Genomic DNA, 22,328 nt, shown 5'->3' with positions numbered 1-22,328 from the left:
CTGGCTGAAGTCGGACGCTTAACCGACTGCGCCACCCAGGCGCCCCAGATGTACAATTTTAAAAGATCATCTAGGGGCACCTGGGTGGCTCAGTCGGTTAAGCGTCCGACTTCGGCTCAGGTCACGATCTCGCGGTCCGTGAGTTCGAGCCCCGCTTCGGGCTCTGGGCTGATGGCTCGGAGCCTGGAGCCTGTTTCCGATTCTGTGTCTCCCTCTCTCTCTGCCCCTCCCCCGTTCATGCTCTGTCTCTCTCTGTCCCAAAAATAAATAAACTTAAAAAAAAAAATTAAAAAAAATAAAAGATCATCTAATCATTTTTTTTTCCTCCTCACCACCTCCACAATACGTTTTTCCTCCTTCCTGTATGATTTACTAAAAGGCATTTCCAACTACCAAAATGTTCATACTAAATCTCATTCAATCTGGATTTAGTCTCCCAAAATTTCAGGTGTAATTATTATTTTTTTTAATGTTTATTTATTTTTGAGAGAGAGAGAGAGAGAGAGAGAGAGAGAGACAGAATGTGAGCAGGGGAGGGGCAGAGAGAAAGGGAGACACAGAATCTGAAGCAGGCTCCAGGCTCTGAGCTGTCAGCACAGAGCCTGATGCAGGGTTCAAACTCACAAACTGTAAGATCATGACCTGAGCCAAAGTCAGACGCTTAACCAACTGAGCCACCCAGGTGCACTTCAGGTGTAATTAATTAGCTACCAAGTCTTACTATTTTTCTCCAAACAAATTCATCAGTTCTTTTCTGTTATTGCCTCTATAATACCTTCTCAAATAGTCTGTCTACCTTGCTGTTCCAATCACTTCCCTGTTTAAAATCTATAATCATGTATATAGGGGTAAAACGGTAACATTTCAGTAATCATGCAAAATTGCATGAATTGGCCCCAACTTCTTCCAGCTTTGGTATCCACCATTTCCTTCCAAGCATCCTACATGTTTTTGTTTGTTTAAATGTTTATTTATTTTTGAGAGAGAGAGAGCAGAGCAGGAGAGGGGCAGAGACAGGGAGACACAGGATCCCAAGCGGGCTCTGAGCTGACAGCAGAGAGCCTGTGAGATCATGACCTGAGCAGAAGTCTGATACTCAACCAACTGAGCCACCCAGGCACACCAGCATCCTGTATGTTTAACAGCCATTCCAAGGTTTTGTATATTGAAAACCTCAGTGTCCTTTTGCTCATGTTAGCTATTCCACTTAGAAGGCACACCCCATCTCAGGTCTAGCAAACTTTTACAAATCCTTCAATTCACAATTCAAATGTCATTACAACATTCCTTGTTTCCCTGAGGCAGAGTTAGTGATCCAGTTTTCTGTGTTCTGCAAACAATAATTACAGTACTGTGTGATGGTGTGTTAGTTTCCCATTGCAGGTGTAATAGGTTACCACAAACTTAGTGGCTTAAACCAACACAAATATATGATCTTATAGTTCTGGAGATCAGAAGTCCAAAATCAAACATCAGTATCACAGGTGTCAACAGAGCCATGCTCCCTGAAGAGGTACTAAGGTAGAAGCTATTCTTTGCCTCTTCCAGCTCTGGTGACTTCTGGCACTCCCTGGGTTGTAGCAATATCACTCCAATTTCAGGCCAGCATCTCCGAATCTCTCCAGTCTGCTTCATATAGTCTTCTGCATGCGTGTGTGTTCAAATCTCCTTCTGCCTCCCTTTTATAAGGATACATGTGACTATAATCAGAGTCTGCCTGGATATCTAAGATAACTTCCCCATCTAAAGACCCTTTATTTAATTATCCCTAGAAGCTCTTTTCCTTTCATAAAGTAACAGAGGTTCCAGGGATTAAGACTTGATATCTTTGGAGGGCCATCATTCTGCTTACCATAGGACAGAGGCAAGTTCATATTACATAAACTGGTGCTATCTGTAGTTTTCTCTTGGCTATCAAATACCCTCAATCATCGGTGATAATGTGTCTCTCTCCTGTGGAGCATTTTGAGATTTCTGAAATTCACCCCATGAGGACAAACAGTAACTCTTAACCAAACTTTGGTCAGGGTCCTCTGAGCCCTCTTCTCAACTAGGTCTCGCCCTTATTCCCCATAACTTTACTAGGACTGCACAGTTTAGCTTTCAGAAAGAATTCTGTTAAGTTAGTTTAGCAAGAATCCCCCTACCCTTGATGTCTCCTTTTAGTATTCCCATCCACTGAGCCCCTCATTCTGTTATAAATCCCCAATTGTCCCTGCTGTATTCAGAACTGAGCCCAGTTCTATACTGAGGGGCTTCTTTCCTCCCTATTGTAATAGTTCCCGAATGAAATTCATTTTTCCCATTCTAACTATTGTCCAGCTCTGGTTTTCTCTGACAGAACCTCCCTCTGTAACATTTTCTGGTATAAAATAGGCATTCTCTAGCTCATTTCTAAAACTCCTCCTCAGCTCTTATGCTAGTGGTATAACCCTGGGATTGCTTATGCCAAGCAGAAAACTTTCTTTTGGTAAGTTTATTTCATGATGGCTCTAGCCTATCTAGCCTCTAAAGTGTTTGCCTGGTCCAAAGGAAATACTCTTAACATCACTGCACACACAGAGGAAGCCCTGTCTCTGGCTCTTCCACTGCAAGGCTATTTTATGTATCCCTTACCTTTATACTTCACCAGGAAAGCAGCGGCAGCCCCCCATCTCTGGGCCTTCAAAAACTCCAGGGGACCCAAATCACACTTTTCCATGAATTCTTTAACAAGACAGCATCCCAAGAGAAGCCTAACTATTTTTTGCAACCCAGCAGACATCCAGCTATAGACACATTTTCCCTCCTGAAAAGTGCCCGTCTTTCAAAGAAATTGTTTGCAACCTACAAAGGACAATAAAAACACTACATCACTCCATTTTGCCTTGATAACTCTTCAAAGAGCCCTTCTTCCCAGTAAAGTCTCTATTTTGTATAAGCTGGAGGTAATAGAGTTCCAGGACAAATCATGGCCACTTCCCATCAAGTTCAGCATCTCTGTTTACACTACAGGGATCTTTTGTCAGCTATTGTCCTCAGCTTTGAGCTCCAGGAAACATGCTTAGATGACAAGAAGAGTTTCACTTAATATCTTATTATATACAAATACATCATAAAGCATTTATCCTTTCATACCTAGTACTTTTCACTTAACATCATGTTTCTTAGATTTTTCTGTGCTGATAGATGTTGTTCTAGTTTATTCAATGCAACTGCTACATGGTACTTGATTAGATGAATAAATAACATACATTTCCCTGAGACTTTTTGCCGTTATAAACCATGAACAATCTTACACAGAGCTTACCTGTAAAAGTTTCTCTGTGGTAAATACCTAGTAGTACAACTTCTGGATAAAAGGACTTTGAGTATCTTCAACTTCATTAAATTACTTTCTAAGGTGGTAGTACCAGTTTATACTCTCACTAGCAATGCAGTTTTCCTTTCACTATACTTGGATTTACCAAACTTAATTTTTAGGAAATCCGATGGGTACCAAACTTATACCTTGTTTTGATCTGCATTTCCCTGAATCAAAGTGAAGAAAGTTTATCCAGGAGAAATCAACTGTATCAATGGAAATGAGAAGTCAAGAAGGATAAGGGCCTCATGCTGACCAGTGGATTTAGCAACATAGATGCTGCTTTACTTTGACAAGGTAGAGCATATGCCAGGCGGAACTGATTAAAGATAAGATGGGAAGGAAAGGAACTGGGAACAGCAAATATAAGCAACTTTTCTGAGGAGTTCTGCTATAAATAAAAGCAAAGAAATAGGGCAGAAGACAGAAGGTAAGTGGGATAAAAAGAAAATATGGTTTTGGTTTGGGGATTTTTTTTTTAGGATGGGAGAAATCACTAGTACATATAATCTGATAAAGCTAAAAACTGATGAAGTAGGAGTATGAGAACTGCTGGAGAGACGCCATAAGTCAGCCTGAGAGGATAGAAATCAGTGTAACTAAACATATACAGTACTTTTATGCTGAAAACCACAAAACACTGATGAAAGAAATCAAAGATGTAAATAAACAGACATACCATATTCATGGATTGGAAGACTTAACATGGTAAAGATGCCAATTCTCCCCACATTGATACATGGGTTTAATGCAATTCCTATCAAAATCCTAGCAAAAATTTTTGTAGATGTAGACAAGGTTATTCTAAAATTTATATAGGAAGGCAAAATAGCTAAAATAATTCTGAAAAAAGATTAACAAAGTAAGAAAGCAGTGACTCAATTTCAAGACCTATTATATAGCTACAGTAATCAAGATGGTATAGTGCTGGCTGAGGGATAGATATATAGATCAATAAAGCTGAACACAGAACCCAGAAATAAACACACACAAATACGTTCAACTGATTTCTGACAACAATGTAAAACTAATTCAGTGGAAGAAAGGTAAGCTTTTCAACAACGGGTATTGAAGCAGCTGGACCTTTACAGGCCAAAAAAAAAAAAAAAAAAAAAAAAAAAAAAAAACCACAAAAACAAACAAACAAAAAAAACAAAAACAAAAAAACAAAAACCCTCAACCTAATTCCCACCCTTTATGAAAAAAAAAAAAAAAAAAACTCAAAACTGATCCTGAACTTCAATATTTCAATGAAACTATAAACTGTAAACAAGAAAAAGAAAGTCTTTGAGATCTATGGCTAGGCAAGGAGAATCTTAGACTTGACAGAAAAAAATACAGCCCATAAAAGTAAAAATGTATAAACTGGATCTCATCAAAATTTGAACTTATCCTCGAGGGGTGCCTGGGTGGCTCAGTCGGTTAAGCGGCCAACTTCAGCCCAGGTCACGATCTCGCGGTCCGTGAGTTCGAGCCCCGCGTCGGGCTCTGTGCTAACAGCTTGGAGCCTGGAGCCTGTTTCAGATTCTGTGTCTCCCTCTCTCTCTGCTCCTCCCCTGTTCATGCTCTGTCTCTCTCTGTCTCAAAAATAAATAAACGTTAAAAAAAAAAAATTTAAAAAAAAAATTTGAACTTATCCTCTAATAAAGACCCTGTTGAGGTTGAAAAGACAAGTTATTGACTGGGAGAAAATATCTGCAAACTAAGACAAAGAACTAGTGTCTAATATACATACTAAAAACTCTCAAAACTCACCAGTAAAATAAAGAATCAATTGAAAAAAAACTGGCACAAGACATTGTTATGGGCTGAACTGTGTCACCCCAAAATCAATTTGTTGAAGCCTAGCTGCCAGTACCTCAGAATGTTACTGTATTTGGAGCAGGCCCTTTAAAGAAGGAATTAAGTTTAAATGAGGTCATGAGGGTGGGCCCTAATCCAATCTAACTGGTGTCCTTAAAGGAAGAGGATATCTGGACACAGACACCAGGGGCACTGTGAGCACAGAGGAAAAACCATGTGAGGACACAGCAAGAGAGCAGCCATCTATAAGCTAAAGAGTGGGACCTCAGAAAAAAACAAACCTACTAACACCTTGATGTTGGACTTCCAGTCTCAAGAACTATGAGAAAATAAATTTCCATTATTTAAGCTACCTTGTGTGTGGTGTTTGTATGCCCTAGCAAACAAAGAGGATATGAAGATTTCACCCAAGAGGATATAAAGACATATTTCACCCAAGAGGATATAAAGATGGCAAATAAGCACATGTAAACATAGTTGGCATCATGTGCCATTAGGGAAATGCAAATTAACACCACAATGACTTACAATCATATACGTATTAAAATGGGCTACAATCATTAAGTGTCAACACCAAATGCTGGTGAGGATACAGAGATCAGATCACTCACACACTGCTGGTTGTGTACAGTCACTATGGAAACCAGCTTGACAGTTTCCTAAAAACACTGACATAAAACTACCATATAACCCAGTAATTGCACTTCCGGGCATTTATCCCAGAGAAATGAAAACTTATGTTTACACAGGACCTGCACACAAATGGTTAATGTAGCTTCATTTATAATAACCAAAACCTGTAAACAACCCAGATATCTTTCAATAGGTAAATGATTAAACAAACTGTAGTATATCCATATACTACCCAGTAATAACAAGGAACAAACTGATGATGTCCGCTACAACCAGATCAATCTCCAGAGTATTATGCTGATTGAAAAAAGCCACGCCCAAAAGGTTACAAACAATTATGATTCCATTTAAATAACATTCTTAAAATTACAAAAACTACAGAAATGGATACTAGATTAGCATGATATACAAAGGCAATACAAAGGATCTTTCTGGTGATGGAAATGTTCTATATCTTCAGTGATTCAATATCAATCTCCCAGTTGTGATATTACTCTATAATTCTACAAGGTGTTACCATTGGGAGAACCTGGGTAATGGGTACACAAGATCTCTCTGCACTTTTTCTTACAACTGCATGTGAATCTAAATGATCTCAAAATAAAAAGTTTAAGTTAAAGAAAAATTATCAACTTAAAATTTTTTAATTTACGCAATTTATCATAAATAAAATATACCTCAACAAAAATGGCTCTGCAGTAAAAAAAAATATTTTTAAAAAACATACACATGGTTAAAAAATCATCCAGGGGCACCCAGGTGGCTCAGTCGGTTAACTGTTTGACTCTTGATTTCAGCTCAGGTCACGGTTCATGGGTTCAAACCCCGCATCAGGCTCTGCACTGACAGTGTAGAGCCTGCTCAGGATTCTCTTTCTCTCCCTGTCTCTCTGCCCCTCCCTTGTGTGCGCGCTCTCTCTCTCTCTCTCTCTCTCAAAATACATAAATAAACTTTTAAAAAATTTTAAAGAAAGAAGATTTTCAGGGCACCTGGGTGGCTCAGTCAGTTTAGCCTCCGACTCTGGCTCAGGTCACAATCTCGCAGTTTGTGGGTTTGAGCCCCTGTCCAGCTCTATCCTGACAACTCAGAGCCTGGAGCCTGCTTCGGATGCTATGTCTCCCTCTCTGTCTGCCCCTCTTCCACTCATGCTTGTCTCTCTCTCTCTCTCTCAAAAATGAATATAAAAAAAATTTTTTAATTGAAAATGATTCTCTCTCCCTCGCTTTTTGCCCCTCCCCCACTTGTGCACCCGTCTCTCTCAAAAAAACAAAAAGCAAACAAACAAAAAACCCATCCAGACCAGTGTTGTGCAATAGAGCTTTCTGCAATCATGGACGTATTCTACATTTCTGTGCTGTCTCAAACAGTAGCTGCTGACCACACATAGCTAATAAACACTTGGAACTTGACTAATGTGACTGAAAAGCTGAACTTTTTATTATTTTCATTCTAATTAGTTTAAATTTAAATTGCCACATGTCATTGGTGGTAGCTACCACATTAACAAGGCAGGTCTAGGAGAAACCAAGATGACAGAACAGCATGGAAGTTTTTTTGTGTGTATCACATCCATGAAATACAGCCAGATCAACACTAAACCATCCTGCACACCTAGAAAACTGATTTGAGGATTAACATAATAATCTGCACAACCTGAACCACAGAACTCAGCAGGCTGTGTCTGTGTTTATAATATACACTTTAACTTCCCTGTTTATAGTCAAATAATATTATAAAACTGCATTAAATATAAGAACTTTAAAAAAAAAAGGCAGGTCTAGATATTACAAAGAATGGTAAAAATAATTATATGCTAAGATGGAACTATGTCCTAAGTGTATTAAGAAAAAATGCATCGGTTATATACTTTACCTTCTACTGTACACCTTCTATACTCCTTAAATTTTTAACAACAATCATGTGCCATGTTTCTTAAAAGCCAAAAACCCATACTGGAATTTAAATTTCTGATACCTTGAAAATTCACACATATTATTCAACAATATAGAATAAATCAGATGTTAGGATGACAGTTCAGAAAGGTTTAAGTTTTTATTTGGTCTGCTATCTTATAGTGCTAGATTCTAGTTTGTCAATTTTTTCCCCCCAAGTGTGACTTTTTTTTGGATTTGGTTACATTCAACTATCCACAGAAAAAAAGAAGACAAGGAAAAAACAAGTTTAGAAAATGGAAACTTATGAAATCAACTTAATTAACTTCTTACACAAAGAGTTGAAAGATCTTGGGGCGCCTGGGTGGCGCAGTCGGTTAAGCGTCCGACTTCAGCCAGGTCACGATCTCGCGGTCCGTGAGTTCGAGCCCCGCGTCAGGCTCCGGGCTGATGGCTCGGAGCCTGGGGCCTGTTTCCGATTCTGTGTCTCCCTCTCTCTCTCTGCCCCTCCCCCGTTCATGCTCTGTCTCTCTGTCCCAAAAAAACAAAAAAAAAAAAAAAAGAAAGATCTTGGATATTCGTATTGAGTGTTCAATCAGAAAGGAAAATTCCCTTAGAAAGAATGTCTACAGTTTATTCATGACCATAGTCACAGAAATGCAAATGGAGAGTAGTGAATATTTATAATTACAATGAAGGGTGATAACACAAATGATAGTGTGACTCTTCAAAAAGTTTTACACCGGAGGTGCCTAGACTCAAGCCAGCACTTGTCCTCTCATCAGCTACTACCACAGATTTAATGCTAAGAATACTTATCTCCAACCCCTCCAAAGCCTCCCCTGATCCATACCTAGGGTTATTTCATTTCCTTTCAAGGGATTTTATTAATGAAAACATATGTTCCCTTATGAGTTTAGACTAAGCAGAAGAAAGAAAAAAAATAAATTGAGTTAACAAAAATTTTGAAGCAGTGTTTTTACAAAAATCTAGTTTTAGGATTTCAAGTCAATTATTCAAAAAAGTAACCTTACAGCAACTGCCAAAACGGAGTCCTCCCCTAACTTCTTTAATAACAAAAGCTGATAGTAACTCTGATAGTTTTTCTATTATATAATCAAAACTAATTTGTGTTTTGGCCTATTAAATTATATGGCAGAGTATATACGAGGATTATGAATTTGGAGTCAGAGTTTAGATTCTAATATAAACTCTGCCAACTGCTAATGATGTGAACTTGAATAAATTACCTCACCTCTCTGACTCTGCTTCCTAATCTATAAACAGTTCAATAATACCTACTTTTCAGAACTGTAAAAAGTAAATGAGCAGTACACAGAAATAACCAAAATGTCCTTCGGTAGGTGAATAAACAAACTATGGTATATCCAGAAAATGAAACAGTATTCAGCATTAAAAAAGAAATGAGTTGTCAAGTCATGAAAAAACATGGAGGAAACTAAAATGCTATTACTAAGTAAAGAAGCCAGCCTGAAAAGGCTACATACTGCATGATTCCAACTACGTGGCTTTACAGTAACAGCAAAACTATGAAAACAGTTAAAATATCAGTGATTGCCAGTTAGCAGGAAGGGAGGGATGAACAGGTGGAGCACAGAGGATTTTTAGGGCAGTGCAGCTATTCCATATACTACTGTAATAGTGGATGCATTATACATTTGTCAAAACCCATAGAATTTATGCCAAAAGTGAACCCTAAGGTAAACTATGGCCTTTCGGTGATGATGATGTATCAATGTAGGCTCATAAATGTAACAAATGTAACTCTGATGCAGGATATTGATGGGGAGGGTGGTACAGGTGTGTGGGCAGCCAGTATATGGGAAATCTCTGTACTTCCTGCTCAATTATGCTGTGAACTCAAAACTAGTCTAAAAAATAAAGTCTATTAAAAAAAACTTTTAAGAATTTTTGAAAAGTAAATGAGGGCATCTGTAATCCCGGGGCATTGCTAACCAGTGCCTTGGCAAATAATAATATTCAATCAACTCTATGACTGTATTATCACTATCACACTGTGCTGCACTTTTAAAAAGGAGCAACTAAATTCAAACAGTAAGCCTGGATTCAAATTCAGTACTGCCACTTACCAGCAAGTTACTTACCCTCTCTCTGCCTCTATTTCCTCATTTATAAAATAGGTATGAAAAAATGTACGAATTAAATGAATGAATATATATGCAGAACTGTTTCAGGATAGTGACTAGTTCATGGTTATAATTTGATAAATGTTAGCAATTACCATTATTGTGATCTATCAAACCAAAGAGATAACATGAATAGCAATAAGTACAATGCCTCATATATTAAATGTCAAGTTACCCTCCTTCCTCCTCCTGGAGTAAAAGTTTTCCCACATATCAAGTATGTATCACTGAACGGGGAACAAAATATGAGAGTTTATAAGATAAGAATCATCTCTGGAACTTTTTCAAAATATGCATACCACAAACCCACATACTAAATTGGAAACTGTGAGAGGTGTGCATGGAAATAAGTGTATTCTAACAAAATTCTCAGTAAGATTCTAATACACACACACACACACACACACACACACTCATATTCTTACTTCACCTAACCCATCTCCCACACAAATCCAGTTGTGATAAAGTTACTGAATACCAGTGATTAATGGGATTCAATGCACTGAAATCTGTATTTTAATATAAGTTTCTTGGAGTACCTATGTATTGCCCAGATAAGGGACAAATATAGCCCTGGCAAATTTAGCCCACAGGTCAAATCTGGCCCATCACCTGATTTTACATATAAAGTTTTATTGGAACACAGCACATCCAATCATTTCCATATTGTCTTTGGCTGCTCTCATATGACCACCACAGAACTGAGTAGTTGCCAAAGAGACTCATATGGCCCACAAACTTGAAAACATTTACTATCTGGAAACTTTACAAAAAGTTTCCCAACCCCTGGTCTAGGTTATTTGTTATTCAGTAACCCAACTAGAACATTTGGCATTAAGAATGAGTTCAATGTTATTACAACATCTCTTAAAGCATAACAACAACAACAACAACAACAACAACAACAAAACTGGATGGCTGGAAACAAAGCAAACAAAAAGTTCTTTAAATTAAAAGTATAGAGGACAGAAATAATTTCACATGCTAGCATTCCTTAAGGAAACTGTTCTTCCCCCAGATCCAACCAAAAGATCTTAGCAAATAACAGGCCCTATCTCATGGCTATAAGAATGGAAAAAAACCTAAATCAGGAAAACCCAATTCCAATGTGGAAAAGGGAAAACATGCAGTCCCCCTCTAATGGTTGGCTGATATTTGAGACATATGGCAAAAAAAAAAAAAAAAAAAAAAGTCCACATCCATATCGCCACTACAGAGAAGAAGCTGTCCTACATTAGGAGAAAATAGAGCTGAAAGGCAGAGATGAGGATAGAGGAAAAACAGTCTTGTTGACATTCTTGGCTCAGATTCCAGGGATCCTTGAGTCTCTTGCTATCCTAAGTTAGAATTATAGGAATCAGTAACTTCCTTTTTGCCCAAGTAAGTTTTAAAAGGATTGGAGACATGGGGCTCCTGGATGGCTCAGTCGGTTAAGCTTCTAACATCAGCCAGGTCACGATCTCATGGTTTATGAGTTCGATGGTTTATGAGTTCGAGCCCCACGTTGGGCTCTGTGCTGACAGCTCCGAGCCTAGAGCCTACTTCAGATTCTGTGTCTCCCTCTCTCTCTCTACCCCTCCCCCACTCACACTTGCTCTCTCTCAAAAAATGAATAAACGTTTTTAAAAAGAATTTTTAAAGGGTTGGAGACATTTGCAACTCAAGGATTCTTACACAACAAATAACTTCTCTTTTCAGTGAAGGACTTATTTATTTGTTTATCAATCATAAGAACAGGGATAGGTTTGTTCATCCCTCATTAAATCCTTCATAAATTAACAAATGTTGGTAATCCAAAAAGTCATTTTTAAAAATTCACAATGGTAAGGGTGCCTGGGTGGCTCAGTCGGTTGAGCATCCAACTTTGGCTCAGGTCATGACCTCACAGCTCTTGAGTTTGAGCCTCACGTCAGGCTCTGTGCTGACAGCTCAGAGCCTGGAGCCTGCTTTGGATTCTGTGTGTGTCTCTTTCTCTGCCCCTAACCCACTCACATTCTGTCTCTGTCTCTCTCAAAACTAAATAAATGTTAAAAAAAAAAAATTTTTTTTTAATTCACAAGGGTACAGTAAATTCTCAATCAGTGGTTACTATTTTTTCACTTGATTTTTCCTAGTATTAAATAACCAATTGAAAAACACAAGCTATTTAGGGGCACCCAGGTAGCTCAGTCAGTTAAGTGTCCGACTCTTTCAGTTCAGGTCATAATCTCACGGGCTCGTGAATTCAAGCCCCATGTCACACTCTGCACTTACAGCACTAAGCCTACTTGGGATTCTCTCTCTCCCTCTCTCCCACTGGTGTGTGCACACAGGCTCTCTCTCACTCTCTCAAAATAAAATAAACATTAAAAAAAGATACAAGCTATCTAACATATATACAAAAAAAAAAAAAACCCTTCAGATACATTTAACCCCCTCATCTCCATCTCCTCAATAATCACTGATAATCACAAAGACAAGCTTAAGACACTATAATATTGCAATTTATCTGGGATTCTATCATATTTAGAATGTATCAACCCTAGAAAATGGAGTAATATGGCAAATTTTCACCGATTAAAACAGAAGACAAAAATATTCTGTTTATCCCTCTATAATTCAGGAAATTAAGTTCTTTGCAATATTTCCTTCACAGAAAGCTAAATTTCACTGTACTTTCAAATTAGTTGCCTGTAGCTCTATTCTAAGGATATTTTAATAGAAAATATTATCCTACAATTAGAAAATTATTACATGGGTGAGAATTTTACTTTCATTTTCTATAAATACAATATTGCCTTGAATCAATTCTTCTAATTCCAAAGTTTAAAGTATTTGATATTTGGGGCGCCTAGGTGGCTCAGTCAGTTAAGCATCTGACTTCAGCTCAGGTCATGATGTTGCTGTTCCCGAGTTCGAGCCCCTCGTCGGGCTCTGTGCTGACAGCTCGGAGCCTGGAGCCTGCTTTGGATTCTGTGTCTCCCTCTCTCTCTCTGCCTCTCCCCCTCAAAAATAAACATTAAAAAAAAAATTTAAGTATTTGATATTTTATTCTTAAATTACCTATCGGTGACAGAATCTAATTACAAAATAATATTAGAGTTAGATGATGCTGTGAAAGAGAATTTCATGTAACCTTGTATTGAAATAATGTTTTTTGGATTGGGTGATTATAGGAGGTTCCATTAAAAAAGTACACTATATCAAGATGCCTTAACTAACTAATCCTAATTACCCTAACATAACCTTAGGATACTTTCTAGAGGAAAAGAGGTTTGCCATGGGTTTTTAACTTTTAACAAAATTTTAACATGCTCACTTTCATCTAGTGTGAGGGATCTGGAGGCCTACAGTTAATCTTTTGTTATTCTGCAATGTCTTATTTTATATTCCCCATTACTCTGTGGACTATCAAAGCATCAAGATCATACTTAGATGCTCAACAAACACTCCTCATATCAAAGCACACATTTAAAAATAAATAAATAATATAAAAAAGGCTTAAAATAGAGTCCTCTGCCTATCTTCTCCTCAATCCCCAATTTTAATTTTCTTACCTACTTAGTTGCCTCCATACCTAATAATAATGTATACTACTGTTGCTTGAGAATTACTAATTTCTTACCACAACATTAACAGCTAACATGTATTGTGTTATTAAGCACCAGACTCAGAACTTTACATATATTATCTCATTTAACTTTCACAACAACTTCATGAGGTAGGTGCTATTATACTCTCATTTAAATCTGGAAAATTAGGACACAATTCAATAACTTGCCCAGGGTCACATAGCTACTAAGTGGCAACACTAGAATTTAAACTCAAGCAGCCATACACTAGTACTCACACTTTTAACCTCTATCTTACATCTATCCACTCCACAGTCCGTTCTTAAATATTTTTAGAATGATTCTCTCAAACTAAATAAAAATAATGAGCAAAATAATACAAAGAAGTCAAAACTGTAAAATGGCATTTCTCACAGCTAAATTTAATTTGGTTTATAGGTCAGTAGTTTGCAACTTTGGCTTTGCCACAATCTATGAGGTCACCAATCAGTTGCATTTGTATTTTATATACATTGATTCAGTGACTACTACGCTTGAGGTACAGTGTTTTTAAATCTAAATTACAACTACATGACCTATAGCGTTCCTCCCGAGTAAAAAAAGGCATCAGATTCTAAAGACGGCCAGAAAGACATACTTTAAAGGGAAAGAGTGTGCCGGTAACCCAACAGAAGAAGAAAAGCAATTTTCAAAGAAATTTTCTATCTACTTTCTGAAAGCAAATGAATTAATTTACTTATGTGTACACATGTATCTCTAACTACATGATAGGGCAAAAAAATAGTAACGGAAAAAGGCAAAATCGCTTTCACTAAAGAAAAACTTCAAAAAAGAGATTTTTTTTTTTTAAATCTGAAGGCAGGAGACAGTAATATTTTGCCTTAAAATTTTAAACAAAAAAATGAGACATGAATATGGACAAAATTAATGTAAAACAAAAAAAAAAAACCCCATATATATACCATTTAAAAAAGAGAAACTAAAGAAAAAGCAGTGACAGAAGTTCTTAAATTGAGAAAAAAAGAAAACAAGAGATGAAAGCCCTCGATAATCTAGGCAATCCAGTTCAAAGCTCTGAGTCAGATCTTGCTGAAACAGAGAGTCCCTATAATAATACTCTGGCAAAGGGGGGTATTGTGGCCTCATTCTATGAAAGAGTTAGGAAGGCTTACTGAGGATATACTAGCGGGTGAAACGGAAGAGTGATGATAGCAAGTCAGCTGGATTGTAGACCAACATATGGTCTCTATGTCCCTGCTAAAGTCTTTCTTCTAACCATTCTAGATGACAGAAATCTGACACTGCTTGCAGACTACACTACTCAATTCAGCACTTATTTGCCTTCTGTTAAGTGTTTCACACTTAACAGCGTATATATTCCCAATTAGATCATTAACTCTGGAGAGCAGGAGCTATCCTATTTATTTTCACCCATATAACCTAGCACAGTGCTATGCATGTAGTAGATAGATGCTCAAACCTACTGATTCTGAAAACTCACAACATACAATCACAACATTAGAGTTTGAAGAAATCTTAAGAGATCATCTAGTCTACCTCTTTTATCTTCAAAGCAAAAAAACTAAGAGTAGTTAAAGGTACAACAGCCTAAAGTCAAGAGTTAGGATTAGCACCCTAATCCCATGATAATCAGTTCATCTTTTCCCAAATAACCTCTAATTTCTTCCATTATGATAAAATGAATAATCACCTATTTCATCAGAAAACAAAGTAATAGCACCAGTATTCACTATATGCCAGGACTCTCAGAAGGTTAGATTTGTTTGGCAGCCTCAGTCTGGGATGACTGCTTTATAAACATTATATAAACACTTAAAAACATTATTATACTACTTAATACTCACAATAAATACTCTAAGAGATACTGACCCAATTTTACAAATGTAAATGGACCACGATAATAGCAAGTGGCAAAACCCAAATTCTGCTTATCACCAGTGGCTCTTAACCCTATCCTGTCTCTCACTGAATTTAACACAAAAATCCCAAAGTCTTAAGAGTCCAGCACAGTACCTGACCCAAACAAAATAAACAAATGTTTAAAAGACTGACTAAATGAATGGATCACTTAATTAAAAAGGTTCTCTCACAGGAAATATCTCTAAAAAGGTTTCACTGTTTATCCAATTACGTAATCCCTTGAGAACGGTTTTAATAGTGCACAGTTTGCATACTAACAGAAGGTTTATGAAATGGCTTATTTCTTTATCCTACAAATAATAATTCGTCTGTTCAACAAATATTAAGTGAGAAACTATTTTTGTGACACAGTGTTAAATTAAGATAAAAAGTAAAATAAAACTTGTTCCTACAAGATTCTATTCCATAAATTAAAGTCCACACAAGTCTCTAAACCATTTAACAAAACCAAAATGTGTAACATCTCCCTCCTTCTTCTGGTAGAGGAAAAAGAAGTAACATTAACTGAGCACCTACAATGTGCCAATTCTTAATCCTCAACACGTACAGCTTCACCTAATCCCTTACAGCTAAGTGAACTAGCCCACATCTCCATTTCTGATGAACAAATTGGGACCTTAAAGAGATTAAGTGCTTGTCTCAGGTCCCTCGGCTAATTACTACAAATACAGATTGGAACCTAAGTCTGTCTGACCAAAGGTCTATGTTCTCTTCTAAAAGAAGTTAAAAGCATTTTTATTTGCTTACCAAGGCAGAGAATGGGTTTCTTTACAAAAGAAGGTGAAAACACTGCTTATTTTAACAACAAAAAAAGAATACATCGTCTCAATCCTCACAATAGCCTATCAGTTATTATTCCAAACCAGTATTATAAACGATGAAGCTAGAACTCAGAAGTAGCTTGCCCAAGCACATACTGCAAGGAAGCAGAACTTTACCAGGTATGCAGGCAACACTAACCACAGGAAAAATGCAGAAAGACCTTAGCTCTTGTAATTCTAAGCTTAAGACTCATAACATCTAATCAGACTTTGTGTTTGCTAGGTGAAAAGGAATGGTAGATATCGATATCAACTTCCACTTTCAATCGATTTTCTAATAACATCCTATTACATGCCACCCGGAAGACTGGTCTGTAAATTTCAAGCCTACAGGCCATTTCGTTATACCAAGCAATCTCTGGATTGTTACCAAAGTACCAAACAATGTACTATTTTACAAGGCAAAGGTTTACCAAGAGAACAGTATGTTAAAATACATAAAATCAATATTTAAGTATTTGAAACTTTCACAGGAATAGACGAATAATAAATATTCCTTAGTACTATTTTCAATAAATCATCTGAAAACTACTTTGTTTCTTGGTATATTTTTCAGGCCTAAGCTCCAATGACAGTTCTAAAAACCTTACTACCTTGGTCACAAAAATATTTAGTTTTACTGGACAGCTCTGTTTCTCAGAAATCCAGAGAAGCCTTTTCTATGGACAGCTCTGTTTCTCAGAAATCCAGAGAAGCCTTTTCTATGGACAGTGGCTCAGGCATATTCCTAAGGAACGGTCCCATCTGTTTGTGGTAAAGCAAAGTGATGAGTAAGAGGGTGATTGAGTAGTAATACAGAACATGTTTAAGTGTGTATCTTTATTTACATTTTACTAAATAATAAAAGCATGCAATATAGCCCAAAGTTCAGAAACAAGTAGAATCATTCTACTGTAAAGTAACCAGATAGAGACTTCCATGTTGGTTCCCCTCACTACAACACAAAGGTTGTCTTCATCCTTAACCTCATAAAAACTACAGTTCTTCAGTAAGCTTTGCCGCTACCTGACCCACACCTAACTGTGAATCATTGAAAACTGGAATGCATCACGAATTGCTTCCAGGACTGAACTAGCACTAGCTCAGCTATAAACTAAGAAGTAAACAAGTACAGAATATGACAGATCCTGGAGCGGGACACTGTTTACTTACATGGGAAGATACTCCTGTTGTGATGGGAAACGTGTTGCACTGTCTTCCCCTGGCTCCAAAAAAACAAACAAAACCAAAAAAAACAAAACAAAACAACCCATACTTTGACAAGCTAGTGTAAGCGTGGCTCTATTCTCAAAACTTTTGACCTCTCTCGTTAATCGCATAAGGACAAACGCTCATATAAGGACATCCGACACAAGGTGCCCGAGGTGCTGCCTATGGCATAACCTGGAAGGACATCACTTTATACAGAAACTGTGTTCTTACCCTGCACTACCCACAGTGATGAGCTAAATGGGAGGAAGAGCTACCACCATTCACCACAGCGAAGCAAAGGAGAAGAAATCAAAACCAGACGCGCTCCGTCCTCGCCCCCGAGAAGCTTGGAGCAGGACTAGGGGCGTAAGCTGCGGTTCCAAACCAGCACTAGGCCCCCCTCACCTGTGCACCCGCGAGCAGCGTGGCGACAGAGCAGAACCATCAACATCTCCACCTCTGTCCTCTAGGCACAGCCAGGGACTGCGTCCCAGAGCCCGCCCCGACCAGGCCCGCCCCGCTATCTCCACCCCGTTATCCGCTCGCAGCCGCGCTCGGGCCTGGATTTGCCTCCCCGCCCTCCCCAACTTCGGCACGTTCCACTACCCCCACACGGTTAGGCCATAGCCCTCCGCAAGTTCGGGGGAGAACGGTCGGGGCCCGAAGGGCAAGGAATGCGCTCGGCGCGGTTCCTCACCTCTGGATGGAGAAGGGGCACACAGCCCGCTTCGGTATCGTACTCATCCGGGCCGTCCGCCATCTTGGTGTTAAATCCCTCCTCCCGCTGCATGCCGGGAGAAAGCGTTTCACCCTCGCGGGGCTCGGGCGAGGCGGAGGGCACGCGCGAGGGCGAGCTCGAGCCCCGCCGGAGGCGATGCGGCCGCCGCCTCCTCCTTCTCCTTCCCCTCCCCCGTTACCGCCCCCTCTGCCCCCACTCCCCTCTGAGGGCGGGGGTCCCAGCGCGCGTGCGCGCGAGCCGGGCCGGCCCCGAGCGGGAGCGCGCTCTGCTGCACTGCGCCGGACCAGACGGGAGGAAGGCTCTGGGCGTGGGCAGCATAGCCCGGGGGCGGGCCCCCGGCACGAGGCAGATGTGCGCCACAGTCCGCTCGAGGGAGGCTGCCAAGGGGGGACTGAGTCAATAACGCGGGAAACCTGGAGGCGGCGCGGGAGCAAGACACAGCTCCCGCGCCGCGCAGCGAACTGGAGGCTCGGGCAGCCGAGGCGGCCCACGCCCAAGAGCACCCTGTCCAGAGACCCGCGGGACTCCTTCCCAGAGACCCGGGGTGGAACCATCACCTGGCTCCAGGTACAAGGTTTTGGGCTGTCACGCTTGAATCCAAATGTGCATCGTTCCCGAAGAAGACAGACGCACCCCTTTCCTCTACATTCAAAAAGGTCATCCAGCAATTTGTGCCTCCGGGGTCGCCCGGAAAAACACGGGTGAAGCTTGGGGCTTCCTCTTCCAGAAGCCTTTTTTAAATGATCCAGCCCGTCCTCATTGAGCTAACAGTAACTACATAAAAAATTTACACCCTCAAAGCCCAACAACCCCCATCTGCTACCTTTTAATGTAACCCAGGAATTCAGAACCGAAGTCACTTAAACTGAAATCGCCGAAATTTGAACCGGATAAAATGACTAAAGCCATTTTTAAACAGATACTAGAGGACTGTATGATGGGGATAGGGGAAATTCCTTCCTAGAAATGTGCTTATGGAACCATTAGAGAAAGCATGTATCTTTGTTTGTAGCTATTAAAAACTATAAACCTTAACTGCTGAGATGAAAATTTAGCAGAAATCATGAAACATGATCCTGATACTAACTTGCTTCCTGTTAAAGCCAAATCAGCCAAAGAACCACCGGGAAGAAGACTGCCATCTGATTAACATCAGATTTATTTGTAAATCAGGAGGAAGGGCACTCCAGAAGAAGCCTGGAAACCAGGAAATTGGAGGATGAAGTGTCTTTTGTAAGTTTTAGGTTCCCGCCAAAGGGAGTCAGGAGGGTCTGGGGAGAGCGGGAATCAGTTCTGGATTGGACGCTATTTGTGAGGTGGGATTTGGAAAAGTGGGGATTAACCAGGGATTGGATGCTGTCATGAGGAGAGGGCTGTTCACTAATTGGGTGCGCCCAGTAATAAATAAAATAAAAATAGCTAATAATAGCTATTAAATAGCTAAGATAGCCTGGGCATCATTGGTAAAAGAGAAGTATGAGAGGTAGACAGAGCATTTTACAGCTGCTGAATGGCTGTGGGAAGAACAAGGTTCTCTGTTAATTTTGCAGCTGGCTTGTCTGTCCTCCAGGCACTGCCTGCTGCTTTTTCTCATTTCAGTCTGAGCTGATTTTTATTCTTTTTGGTCCTAGCCCAAACCAAGATTTTTAGTTTGATCATTTTACCCAGCATGCTTAACTAGACAGAATTAGGGTTCTCCCTTTGGACCTCCAAACTGCTTTTAGATGCATTTTAACATGGACAGAAGTAATTTTTACTTCAGCAATTCAGTTTTCATCTTGCTCCTCCTTTTCCTGGATTTACTGGAAATAGAAGATAGGAGTAAAAAGAAATCGTGAAAAAGTTGGAAGATGGAATAAAGAAGATATTGAATTGGGGAGAGTGACATAGAGACAAGGCATAGATAACAGGAAAGAATGTGTCATGGGTGCCCAGCTATGTGGAATGTTGGGGCATATGAGTTTTTTAAAAAATGAAGATATTTAGCCTTGCTAGTGATCTTAGGCTCACAGAGGTCCTAAATGGAAAGATCAATGGCCAAATTCAGCCAGCAAAAATGTTTCATTTGGCCCACGTGGTAGTTTTCCAAATGTCTTTTAAGTAGATCCCAAAATTCAATAAAGCAGGAGATTTACTTTAAAATCTAGATTTCAGGGTGCCTGGGTGGTTCAGTTGGTTAAGTGTCCAACTCTGGATTTTGGCACAGGTCATGATCTCATGGTTTGTGAGATCAAGCCCCGCATGTGGCTCCGTGCTGCCAGTGTGGAACCTGCTTGAGATTGTTTCTCTCCTCTCTCTCTGCTTTTTCCCTGCTCGTGCTCTCTCTCTCTCTCTCCAAGTAAATACATTAAAACTTAAAATAAAATCTAGATTTCTAATTTATCTGGAAAACATGAGAGATCTGGGCCTCTTTGTTTGGTCTCTCCTGGACTAATGGCTCTCCTGCCTCACTCATTTTCATTGCCTGGCTGCTGTAGACACTTTTATTTGTGACTTCTGGGAATTCTACAACTTTTTTTTTTTTAATGTTTTATTTATTTTTGTGAGAGAGAGTGCAAGCAGGGGAGGGGCAGAGAGAGAGTGGGGGACAGAGGATCCAAGTCAGGCTCTGTGCTGACAGCAACGAGTCAGATGTGGGGCTTAAATTCACAAATGGTGAGATCATGACCTGAGCCAAAGTGGGATGCTCAACCAACTGAGCCACCCAGGTGCCCCACGGGAGTTCTACAACTTAAACATAGACAGAATACTAAAAGTGGGTGAAAAGAAGTTGAAACTACACAACCGGACTCCATGTTTGCCTTGCTCATTGCTGTATGACTGAGAACAATAGTTACTGAAATAAAAAAGAAATCAGGATTAAGAGCAGCCATTCTTAGGAAAATATATTGAATATGCTTGGGTGAGGTTCAATATGGACCAAAATGAACCATATAGATAAAAATCAGAGTCCATCGTCGTAATTGCAGAGTTCTTATCTACATGCAGTTTTGAGACAATATATTCAGGGTGCTACTAAGGACAGCCAAGAAAGTAGACATGTCAATGGATAAACTGGCAAAGGATAGCGTAGGATTATGGAGGAATGCAGAATAATTGCTGGAAGAATAAAATACAAAGAGAAAATGGACCTTGTTAGAGAAGAACTGTGAAATGGATTTAGAAGCAGAGAAGAATGGGGAATAATTACATAGATGTGGCTTCATAGGTAATTTCAGAGACTACTGGAGCTAAAGTCGTAATTAGAGATCATCCAGTTCTAGTCTAACTCCAGAATTTCACAAATAGGGAAATTTAAGAAACCTGCTTAAAGTAACAAAACTAGGTAGTAGCAGAACTACATCTAAAAAACCTCCTGACTCTTCCCCATCTACTGTTCTTGGTTCTACCCCACATTTTTTCTGTTGTAATTATCCTCAGTGAATTATTATTTGTTCCATTTAATACTGTATTAAACATTTGTTCAGTGAAATGCTATAATTAGTAACCACAACAAAGAGATAACTTAAAATAACCATACAGATTATGTGACTTAGCTAAATGAGGTTCAGTAGTTCTAGTCCTTTGAATTCTAGTGAGATCATTGTCAGATTTTCCTATAAGCCATTTCATAAATTTCTATATCTCACTAGAATTGTGGACTCTAGAACCAAATAAGATACCACCTACTTAAAACTGGGATGAGATGGGGTGCCTGGGTGGCTCAGTGGTTAAGCATCTGACTTCGGCTCAGGTCATGATCTCATGGTTCCTGAGTTTGAGCAGCTGTCAGCACAGAGCCTGCTTTTGATCTTGTGTTCTCCCCCTCCCCGTCCTCCAAAGGAGCATATACCCTCTCACTCTCAAAAATAATAAAACATTAAAAAAAAAAAACTAGGATGGGGCGAGATATTGCTTTTTTAACACAGAAAAGCAAGCACATATAGCAATACTCTATAATCTTATTTTAAATGAAATGAGACTAATATTTTTGCACTCATTCTGTATGAATCATTGATGTAGATAAAATGAAGCTGGGGAATTAAAGGAAATATGTAGAATTTGACATATGCAATAGTCAACTTCTAAGCCAACAATTCTCATCTTCTGGTGTTCACACTTTTGGTTAGTGCCCTCCCACACTAAATAGGGCTGATGTGCATAACCAGTAAGATAGTACAGAAAAACTATGTATGACTTTTGAGGCTGCATCCTGAAAGGCATTGTGGAATCTGCCTTATTCTCTCTTGGATTACCATTTCTGGAG

General features: G+C 39.2%; 1 protein-coding gene across 2 annotated transcripts in view; it reads right to left on the bottom strand.

Moving 5' to 3' along the window:
- ZDHHC17 (zinc finger DHHC-type palmitoyltransferase 17) overlaps positions 1–18,220 on the bottom strand; it is a 91,583-nt gene extending 73,363 nt beyond the window's left edge. For both annotated transcript variants that reach the window (XM_049627440.1, XM_049627441.1), the window contains exon 1: positions 18,041–18,220. In XM_049627440.1, the coding sequence (XP_049483397.1) occupies positions 18,041–18,133 (93 nt within the window). In that variant the 5' untranslated portion in view covers positions 18,134–18,220. The remainder of the gene's footprint in view (positions 1–18,040) is intronic.
- Between the last annotated feature and the right edge of the window lie 4,108 nt (positions 18,221–22,328).

This window comes from Panthera uncia, chromosome B4 (assembly GCF_023721935.1).
Source record: "Panthera uncia isolate 11264 chromosome B4, Puncia_PCG_1.0, whole genome shotgun sequence".
Lineage (NCBI taxonomy): Eukaryota > Metazoa > Chordata > Mammalia > Carnivora > Felidae > Panthera > Panthera uncia.
This window is presented reverse-complemented; position numbering and strand designations above follow the sequence as displayed.